At 36.3% G+C, this 11,751-nt stretch overlaps 1 protein-coding gene across 1 annotated transcript in view; it reads left to right on the plus strand.

Moving 5' to 3' along the window:
* The window catches only part of LOC118424226 (G-protein coupled receptor 54-like), a 2,468-nt gene extending 603 nt beyond the window's left edge, over positions 1-1,865 (plus strand). The window contains exons 2-3 of the mRNA XM_035832767.1: positions 186-321; positions 1,205-1,865. Of these exons, the coding sequence (XP_035688660.1) occupies positions 186-321; positions 1,205-1,803 (735 nt within the window). The 3' untranslated portion in view covers positions 1,804-1,865. The remainder of the gene's footprint in view (positions 1-185; positions 322-1,204) is intronic.
* The last annotated feature ends 9,886 nt before the right edge of the window (positions 1,866-11,751 follow it).

An 11,751-nucleotide genomic window follows, 5' to 3' on the forward strand; every position in this document is an offset into this window, starting at 1 on the left:
ATGTATCTGCTTTGAGATAGTATTAACTGTGATTTTATACCAGTATCGTACCAGCATTGTCAAGATTTTCAGTCCTTCAAACATAACGTTGTTAAAGGCATGTTTTGTCAGTATGGGGAGGAAAAACGTATTAAAAAGTTATATTTTATAGTTATATTTCTTCTTTGTTCGCATGCCCCTGGCAGGTAACAGTCCAGGCTACGTGCATCACGCTTGCAGTGCTGAGTATTGACCGCTACTGCGCCGTTGTACATCCGCTCCGCTCCATCAACTTCCGCACGCCCAAGGTGGCCGCAATTACCAGTTGCTGCACATGGATAGGTACGGCAGATATGTTTTGTTACCTTTGCCAGAGGATTATGTTTTGATCGTGTTCGTTTGTCTGTCTTTCCGTCTGCCTTTGTGTTAAAAACATAACTCGAGAAGCTTTGTATGGCTGCTAATGATATCTGTTAGATGGGTAGGGGTCAAGCAAACGAAAGTGAAAATGACAACGCCATCCCCAACGGATTCTTAGGGTACTACATCAAAATTTTCCTTTCATAACTCATGCTCTCGCTGTAAATAAGCAACGAGGAACTAGCATATAATCCAATACAGCGTTAATGACACACAACAAATAAGCGACTCTCTGAATTGACATATAAAATATTAAGCAAGTAACTTCTGATATCCCGTACATATTGTTGTGTATGCGTGAAAAACGTGGCAATGGCCTGTCACTAATATTTGACAAATAGCTGACCACAATACATGATTTAAAAAAAAAAACTTGAGATATAAGTTAATATGTAAATTACTATTTGACGTCTGCTGTATGCCAAACCATTGTTTTTTTTTTCTGTTGCCAGCCAGGTAGAGATCCCCTACAGAGTATACTGTAAATGCAGAAACTTTCGCGGTGGTTAATGTTCGCCGTTTTTGCGGCAGCCGCTTTTCACGAACAAGTTTTTCAAGGCAGTGAGAGACTACAATGCATGGTGCTACCTCTAAATAAAATCATCGCAAAAAGTCCATTTTCCCGCCATCGCAAAATTAAAAGAAATTAAATCTCCGCGAACTTAAATTCATTTATTGTAAGTCATTTATGATGGTTGGATAATTGAGGGAGTTAATTAGCAGAAGTTTCTTTTAGAAACCTACTTACTTCTAGCTTGTGTGTTAACCATCATTTTATATTGTCTTTATATTCTACTTTTGCCAGGTTCATACCTCCTTGCCCTGGCTCTTGGTATGAACCTTCAACTCATAGAAGTCGACAACTTCGGGCCTCAGGAGATCTGCAAGGATATCTGGCCCAATCCGTATGCACAGAGAAGCTTCATGCTCTACACCTTCCTCATCACCTACGTCATCCCGCTGCTCATCTGCACCGTCAGCTGCTCCCTCATCGTCCGCAGCATCCTCAACCGCTTCAGCATGAACCACGCCCAGGAGGCGGACGTCGACGCCCAGCTGGCCCGTCGGACATCCTGCATGGTGGTGGGTGTGGTGGTTCTCTTCGCCGTCTGTTGGCTGCCAAATCATGTCATTAACATGTGGGCTGTGTTTAAGCCAGTTATGCAGAATATCTCCGAAACAACCTACTGGCTTAAGACCGTTGCGTTGATTCTCTGTTATTCCAATTCTGCGGTAAACCCTTTCGTGTACACCCTGTTAGGGGAAAACTACCGCCGATGTATCAAGCTGTCCTTCCCATGTCTGTTCAGACAGGAACAACCCAAACAGGGTTCGTTCAGTGCAAAAGACGCATCTAATGAAGTTGTAAAGATGACTTGTTTTGATCCAGATAAACCAAAATAGCACGACGCGGAAACTTTTTATTGAAGCATGCTTAAATGTAACGTGCATATATACATAACGTTAATCTACTCTTTCCGCAACTTAAAGATCCAATCCCGATAACGTAAAGCTTGCCTTTAATGTGCCTAATTTGGATAAGTACGTTAAGGCACTCATGCCCATGCCTTTCCGGAATATTATATGCCTTTCCGCGATATTTTCGTCTCATTTACGGCATATTTTATATCGGCATGACTCAAATATAACCAAAATATATCGGGAAGAGAGTTCGCTACTCTTGGTTTCATCAAACACGCAAAGTAACGCTGCTACTTCAACCAAATGAACGTTACCCCCTCCCCTTATGTAAAATAAGCTCAATGGTAAAGGAATTTTTAAATAGGATCAGCGCAAGACCTTCTAGATACTACATGTAAAGCGCATATTTGAGGTCAAATTAATCAGTTACTATTTACACTTAGTCTTGGTGCATTGATTGGTTGTTTTTCTGTTTATCTTTTATTATAACCATCGAGCCTAATATCATAACAGTTGTTGTTAAAATAATCATAGATTTTTTACGCTATAGTGACCATACCAACAATTGTGATGGAAATAAATCTTACAACCGCAATAGTTACACACCAAAATGCAAAATGAGTTCAATATTTAACACAAATTTAATTTGCATAGCCATTAATCTATTCACCAAGACGCCATATACGTGTATCTATTGCTTTTCATATTTGTTGGTGTTACACAGGCGATTTTTATGCATATTAAACTATAGGTACAGCATGTAATAGTAATTGTGTTAAAGTTATGGCTTCATTTTGGTGCTGTGCAAGGATCGTGCTTTAGTCTAGTAAATGTTCCAGTATTTATGCTGTAAATTGTTTGTATGGTTGAAAAATTCAGCCTTTTAAGATATTTACACTGTGTAAAAGTGATTTTATATGACAGATACATTGTTAAAGCATAACAAATAAATGTTCATTCTAACATTATTTTTTTTCCGTCGATACATTTATGCACAGGGTCGCTGAAAATAATTTGATTTAGTTTTTTTTTAAGTTTCGACCATTAAAACGTATACAAAACTATTGAAAAGAGCTTTTAAAGTAAATAAGCAAATATTTTCTTACCATCAAAGCTCATTAATACAATTAACTTTGAGGTATTATGATAATACATTTTGAATGTGTATATTGAATTTCATTTGTTTTTAATTTTTGATTTTCAATCCTGAATATGTGATGTTATCGAAAGTGGAAATAATAGGAATACTAAACACTAAAATGAAACAGAGAGTATTATTTAGTAGTCTCTTTGTATGGTTATATCTATCACTGTTAATTGCTACATACATATCCACTATCTTGTTTCTACCATGTACATGCAATTAGCCTACGGGCATGAACATTCTTGTTTCTGATGTGAATTGTTCTACATCATACAGTATAATACGATGAACAACATGTTTACAATAACCCTTATCTAATGCGTATGTTGAATATAATAGTTGCGTTTAATTACTTAATCATACATCTGTATACTTAAACTAAGTCAATCCATTATACATCAATTAGACTTTGCCATTGTTACTTGCTCCTTTTTTATCCAGATACATTATATTGACCAGAAAAGCTTTATGAATTAATGACTTTCATGTTAACTTTGTAGTGATGTTTAGTTTGGTAAAGATTTTTTTTCAATTATAATGACATCGAGATGAATGACTATGGTAAATGATATATACATTAATAATTGTTTCTGCTTGAATGCTGAACATAAATCAATAATTGCCCCCTGCTACAATTGGCTAATAAACATCATATAACTCCAATGTTTCTAGTGTAAACCTCATGTGTAAGCCTGCGTATACGCTTCCACTTTATATAAGTTTTGATATGTACGTTTCGATTATGCAATGTATAAGGGAAACGCGACTTCTGCGTGGTAAAGAAAAGGTGAGCTTAAAATCTTGCTCCTTCCACACAGCAAGCTAAGTTATAAATTGACAGGGTTAACCCTTTTTTTAATTTCTGAAAGGTAGCCATATAGCTTGACGACTTGGGCCCTTTACATTTTACAAGAAACCGCTTGCTAAGCAGTCCACACACGAAATGTTTTAAAGAATAAACACAAATACATTACTGACAGTCTACCATAAGGTCACTTTATGAACCCCCTATCCGGCTTCCTTTTGGGGGGGGGGGAGGTGATCCAGAGATCTTGAAAATACAACATGTAGCACAGTTAGCAATTCACCGGTCACAGAGACAGGCTGAGGCCTTACGTACTAACTAAATGTAGCCATCACTTTTCAAACCAGTAACATCAATGTAGGCGGTTAAGTATCTTTGTTTACGTATGGAAATTCAGCATTAAGCCTTCTGGTGTTTGTTTTGCTTTATTGTGCTTGATTATATATAAAGAAGCCCTGAAACTGACATTGTAGGCTTTGCAAATGTTAGTTGGCATGTGGACATTTGCAACGTGTCATTGATGCGCCCTAGCAATTCATGTCGTAATTGCAACCATTAGCTTTTTCTATAATAATAACACGGACCGCTAGGAAGCATTTTTGATCCATGCAATACTCTAATATGGCTATCTATAGTAAGGCCATGTTGATTTGATTATATGGATGACATCCTCCGGGAACTCCAAAACTGATGCGAGCGAGCGAATAAAAATACGTTTGGCCCAAAAAAAAAGGTTGGCAAAAAAAAAAGTTCTGTATGAAATCAAAGTGGCCAGGAAGGTTGAACATAGGACTAAACACACATAGTATGGTATACCAACAGTTAGGTGTAGGGAACAGTACATCATACGGGTGCAAAACATTTTTTTCTTCTTGGACCAATCCGAAAAATACAGACCTGAAAAAAAAAACAGAGGAACAGGTTTCGCCAATTACAAAATGGACACACTATGTCGGCAGCCATTTGGGGTCTAACCGGGGGGCCAAGAAGACAACAAGAGCGAAGTCAAGTAGACTTTATAGTCAATTGCACCAAGTTTCTATAGTCAAAGGTACAGAGACAGTTAGCCTTTATTACATGGAGATGGGATTTTAAAATGAAGTGGGAGTCCAATAATCCACCAAACAGATTCCTTTGTAGCAAAATTGACCAATTACCATTGTTTTGAGTATTGCTAGTTCTCAAGTTTCCACAGACAATCAGGTCCACGTTCATGTCCGGACCTGGAAATGATCCTCTGGACCTGAATTTTCTGTACTGCTACCTCCCCCAACCAACAATAGATTTTTTTTTCTTTCTTTCTGTCCTTTCACACCTTATTCTTTGACTTTAGATTCATTTTGGCATTCTATGGCATTAGTTATCTGATACTTTTTTTTTCAATCTACGGAATATTTGTGCTCATTACCTGCATGTATGCAGGTATGGTTTTCACGGGCGTGGGAACTTTTGGAAGCTGGGGATATAGGGCGCTGTATCTCAAGAACTGATGGTGCGAGCACAAAGATTTTTAGTACGTGGGTTGGGGGTGGTGGCCTGACACTCAGGTGTGATTTTGGGCCTCCTGGCACTTGACCTTGACATTGCAGGTGACATTTTTTTTACAGCTGCTTTGCACAATTTATTGTGTGGTCGAAAACTTTTTTTTTTTGGAAATGGCCGAAAATTGGTGCGATCGCGGATGTCATCCATATAATCAAATCAACGTGGCCTAAGTATTCGAGTGAATTTTACGAAATTTACAAGGTTTCATAGGAATACATGCTCTTGTTTTGTATCATGCCGCTTGTGCGGCAAATGTCTATAGTCCAGAAGGTTCGAATTCCGTGGAAGAATGCAAAAATGGAAGAATGCAATGATCCAGTGCTGTTGCAACGCTGGTTGCTTCACTAACATTGCAAATTATGCAAAACATATCAGATTTGTTTTGATATTCCATGTTGATGATCCATTGCCATCTGCGTGATGTAATTTATTCTCTATAATTACTGAAAATCTTCATTAACAAAGAATTAATCAGGAAATAAAATTTATTCATAAAAATATCTTTTTGCTCAAAAAGTCAGTGTATCACCCAGTATACTCCAGAGTTCGAATTCAACCAGACCACACATTTGCCTAAACCTCAAACAACCGTAGCTTTTGTTCGACTAATCTTACCGAATGGGGTTCAAACTGACCCCATAACGTTCCGTATAAAAGCATTTTTGTGACTCTTTTTGTGTTTTGTATATATATATATATATATAGTTACATGAATTTGTGCGAGACAGTTTGAGATGATTAGGTGTAAATAATTTTCGGTCATAACCATAATTTATGCAAACGATCATAAGGACCACATTTGGCACTAACCTCATATAGACAGGGGAGGCGGATTTTGATGCCCGTCGCCCATAGCTCCTGAACGGCTTACGCTTGGGCCACCAAACTTGGCATCTTTTCAGAAAATAATGACAATACGGACTTGTCATGCTCTGGTAGTATGATGCATGTATAGTTCTACATAGCCCATGTTTGTAGACTACCAAATGGATACCACATTAATAGCTATATTTCTTGAAACATAAATTGGCATATTATAGTTTTTTTTAAATACAGTCTTAAGAAGACATGTCATCGTGGTAATATTGTTTTCAAAAATATTACCTATAGTTTTGAGCTTACACACACAGTGAAATTTTTTCTACACGCCGTTTTCCTGTATACCATACTGGCCCTGTGATTAGCTTAAATCTTTTCAGTCACACAAATTAGTCTGCCTTACAACTCTCCATTCAAAGTACACAAATCGGTGCTTGTTCTGGTTGACAACATAACGTCCTCGCTCTGGCTAATAATAAGTGAATATTTATTAATTTATCGTCAGGATAAAAGATGTCGTCTTTCTTTAGATATGTATCATTAGATGTTTTACAGTGTAAACACTAGAAAGGCCGACATTTGCTTAGGAGCAAATACAGCATATTGCAATCCATCTTCATCCTGGAAAAAATCCCAAAATTCAACAATTTGAAGTAATGTTTGCTCAAAGGGAAAATGAAGTACTGTGGGCACTTGTCCTACACACCTTCATGCCGAATTTTAGGTCATTTGGTTTCAATATAAGGGCATAGGAGCCAAAAATATACATATTTTAGTTAAAAATGGCTAAAAATCCCAAAATAACTCATTTTATAAGTGCTCTATGAAGAAAGTGTTGATGGGGTCCTGTTGTCATATGTCCAATTTACCTTTGTACCAAATTTCAGGTCATTTGGTTTACATACAAGGGCATAGAAGCCAAAAATATACATTTTTAGTCAAAAATGGCCAAAACGCTTAAATAACTCATTTTTTAAGTGATCTGTGAAGAAAGTGTCAATGGGGTACTGTGAGCATATGTTCAATGCACCTCTGTACCAAATTTCAGGTCATTTGGTTTCTATACAAGGGCATAGGAGCAAAAAATATGCATTTTTAGTCAAAAATGGCCAAAAAACCTAAAATAACTCATTTTTGAAGTGATCTATGAAGAAAGTGTTGATGGTTTTCTGTGCTGATATGTCCAATGCACCTCTGTACCAAATTTCATGTCATTAGCTTGTAATACCAGGGCACAGGGGCCCAAAATATACATATTTTGTCTAAAAATGACCAAAAACCCTAAATATCATAAATTCTAAGGCCTCTATCAAGAAAGTGAAAAAAACGTCTGGGGGTATTTGCTATTTCTACCACCCTGCCAAATTTCAGCTCATTTGGCCAAAAAATGAAAAAAATTAATCCCATTTGAAGATTTTGAGAGGAGAAACTCAGAAAAAACTTGAAAGGCCGACATTTGCTTTGGAGCAAATACAGCATATTGCAATCCATCTTCATCCTGGAAAAAATCCCCAAATTCAACAATTTGAAGTAATGTTTGCTCAATGAGAAAATGAAGTTCAGTGGGCACTTGTCCTACACACCTTCATGCCGAGTTTTAGGTCATTTGGTTTCAATATAAGGGCATAGGAGCCAAAAATATACATTTTTTAGTTAAAAATGGCTAAAAATCCCAAAATAACTCATTTTATAAGTGCTCTATGAAGAAATTGTTGATGGGGTCCTGTTGCCATATGTCCAATTTACGTTTCTACCAAATTTCAGGTGATTTGGTTTACATACAAGGGTATAGGAGCCAAAAATATACATTTTTTTGTCAAAAATGGCCAAAAACCCTAAAATAACTCATTTTTGGAGTAAACAATGAATTAAGCGTTGATGGGGTTCTGTGGTCATATGTCAAACGCACCTATGTACCAAGTTTCAGGTCATTTGGTTTTAATACAAGGGCATAGGAGCCATAAATATACATTTTTAGTCAAAAATGGTCAAAAACCCTAAAATAACTAATTTCTGAAGTGATCTATGAAGAAGGTGTTAATGGTTTTCTGTGCTCATATGTCCAATGCACCTCTGTACCAAATTTCAGGTCGTTAGCTTGTAATACCAGGGCACAGGGGCCCAAAATATACATATTTTGTCTAAAAATGACCAAAAACCCTAAATATCATAAATTCTAAGGCCTCTATCAAGAAAGTGAAAAAAACGTCTGGGGGTATTTGCCACCTCTATGCCCATGCCAAATTTCAGGTCATTTGGTCGAACAATAAAAAAGTTATTCCCATTTGAAGATTTGACAGGAGGAGAGACAAAGAAAAAACTAGAAAGGCCGACATTTGCTTAGGAGCAAATACAGCATATTGCAATCCATCTTCATCCTTGAAAAAATCCAAAAATTTAACAATTTGAAGTAATGTTTGCTCAATGGGAAAATAAAGTACTGTGGGCACTTGTCCTACACACATTCATGCCGAATTTTAGGTCATTTGGTTTCAATATAAGGGCATAGTAGCCAAAAATATACATTTTTTAGATAAAAATGGCTAAAAATCCCAAAATAAATCATTTTATAAGTGCTCTATGAAAAAAATGTCAATGGGATCCTGTTGTCATATGTCCAATTTACCTCTGTACAAAATTTCAGGTCATTTGATTTACATACAAGGGCATAGAAGCCAAAAATATACATTTTTAGTCAAAAATGACTGAAATCCCCAAAATAACTCATTTTTGAAGTGATCTATGAAAAAAGTGTCAATGGGGTCTTGTGAGCATATGTTCAATGCACCCCTGTACTAAATTTCAGGTCATTAGGTTTTCATACAAGGGCATAGGAGCCAAAAATATACATTTTTAGTCAAAAATGGCCAAAAACCCTAAAATAACTCATTTTTTGAGTAAACATTGAATAAAGCGTTGATAGGGTTCTGTGGTCATATGTCAAACGCACCTATGTACCAAGTTTCAGGTCATTTGGTTTTAATACAAGGGCATAGGAGCCATAAATATACATTTTTAGTCAAAAATGGCAAAAAACCCTAAAATAACTAATTTTTGAAGTGATCTATGAAGAAGGTGTTAATGGTCTTCTGTGCTCATATGTCCAATGCACCTCTGTACCAAATTTCAGGTCATTAGCTTGTAATACCAGGGCACAGGGGCCCAAAATATACATATTTTGTCTAAAAATGACCAAAAACCCTAAATATCATAAATTCTAAGGCCTGTATCAAGAAAGTGAAAAAAACGTCTGGGGGTATTTGCCATTTCTACCACCCTGCCAAATTTCAGCTCATTTGGCCAAAAAATGAAAAAGTAGAATTCAATTGAAGATTTGACAGGAGAAGAAGAAGAGACAAAGGAAAAACAATATATTGCATCCCATACTATGTATGGGGATTGCAATATAACTAGAAAGGCCGACATTTGCTTAGGAGCAAATACAGCATATTGCAATCCATCTTCATCCTTGAAAAAATCCCCAAATTCAACAATTTGAAGTAATGTTTGCTCAATGAGAAAATGAAGTTCTGTGGGCACTTGTCCTACACACCTTCATCCCGAATTTTAGGTCATTTGGTTTCAATATAATGGCATAGGAGCCAAAAATATACATTTTTTAGTTGAAAATTGCTAAAAATCCCCAAATAACTCATTTTATAAGTGTTCTATGAAGAAAGTGTTGATGGGGTCCTGTTGTCATATGTCCACTTTACCTTTCTACCAAATTTCAGGTCATTTGGTTTACATACAAGGGCATAGTAGCCAAAAATATACATTTTTAGTCAAAAATGGCTGAAAACCCCAAAATAACTAATTTTTGAAGTCATCTATGAAGAAAGTGTCAATGGGGTCATGTGAGCATATGTTCAATGCACCTCTGTACCAAATTTCAGGTCATTAGGTTTTCATACAAGGGTATAGGAGCCAAAAATATACATTTTTAGTAAAAAAAATGGCCAAAAACCCTAAAATAACTCATTTTTGGAGTAAACAATGAATAAAGCGTTGATGGGGTTCTGTGGTCATATGTCAAACGCACCTATGTACCAAATTTCATGTCATTTGGTTTTAATACAAGGGCATAGGAGCCAAAAATATACATTTTTAGTCAGAAATGGCCAAAAACCCTAAAATAACTCATTTTTTAAGCAATCTATGAAGAAAGTGTTGACTGTTTTCTGTGCTCACATGTTTAATGCACCTCTGTACCAAATTTCAGGTCATTAGCTTGTAATACCAGGGCACAGGGGCCCAAAATATACATATTTTGTCTAAAAATGACCAAAAACCCTAAATATCATAAATTCTAAGGCCTCTATCAAGAAAGTGAAAAAAACGCCTGGGGGTATTTGCTACTTCTACCACCCTGCCAAATTTCAGCTCATTTGGCCCAAAAATGAAAAAGTTGAATCCAATTGAAAGATTTGACAGGAGGAGAACAAAGAAAAAACTCGAAAGGCCAATCCCATACTATGTATGGATTGCAGCATATTGCAATCCATCTTCATCCTTGAAAAAATCCAAAAATTTAACAATTTGAAGTAATGTTTGCTCAATGAGAAAATAAAGTACTGTGGGCACTTGTCCTACACACATTCATGCCGAATTTTAGGTCATTTGGTTTCAATATAAGGGCATAGTAGCCAAAAATATACATTTTTTAGATAAAAATGGCTAAAAATCCCAAAATAAATCATTTTATAAGTGCTCTATGAAAAAAATGTCAATGGGATCCTGTTGTCATATGTCCAATTTACCTCTGTACAAAATTTCAGGTCATTTGATTTACATACAAGGGCATAGAAGCCAAAAATATACATTTTTAGTCAAAAATGACTGAAATCCCCAAAATAACTCATTTTTGAAGTGATCTATGAAAAAAGTGTCAATGGGGTCTTGTGAGCATATGTTCAATGCACCCCTGTACTAAATTTCAGGTCATTAGGTTTTCATACAAGGGCATAGGAGCCAAAAATATACATTTTTAGTCAAAAATGGCCAAAAACCCTAAAATAACTCATTTTTTGAGTAAACATTGAATAAAGCGTTGATAGGGTTCTGTGGTCATATGTCAAACGCACCTATGTACCAAGTTTCAGGTCATTTGGTTTTAATACAAGGGCATAGGAGCCATAAATATACATTTTTAGTCAAAAATGGCAAAAAACCCTAAAATAACTAATTTTTGAAGTGATCTATGAAGAAGGTGTTAATGGTCTTCTGTGCTCATATGTCCAATGCACCTCTGTACCAAATTTCAGGTCATTAGCTTGTAATACCAGGGCACAGGGGCCCAAAATATACATATTTTGTCTAAAAATGACCAAAAACCCTAAATATCATAAATTCTAAGGCCTGTATCAAGAAAGTGAAAAAAACGTCTGGGGGTATTTGCCATTTCTACCACCCTGCCCAATTTCAGCTCATTTGGCCCAAAAATGAAAAAGTAGAATTCAATTGAAGATTTGACCGGAGAAGAAGAAGAGACCAAGGAAAAACCATATATTGGATCCCATACTATGTATGGGGATTGCAATATAACTAGGAAGGCCGAACCTTTGCTTAGGACCAAAACAGCATATTGCAATCCATCTTCATCCTTGAAAAAATCCCC

This window comes from Branchiostoma floridae, chromosome 10 (assembly GCF_000003815.2).
Source record: "Branchiostoma floridae strain S238N-H82 chromosome 10, Bfl_VNyyK, whole genome shotgun sequence".
In the NCBI taxonomy this organism is placed as follows: domain Eukaryota; kingdom Metazoa; phylum Chordata; class Leptocardii; order Amphioxiformes; family Branchiostomatidae; genus Branchiostoma; species Branchiostoma floridae.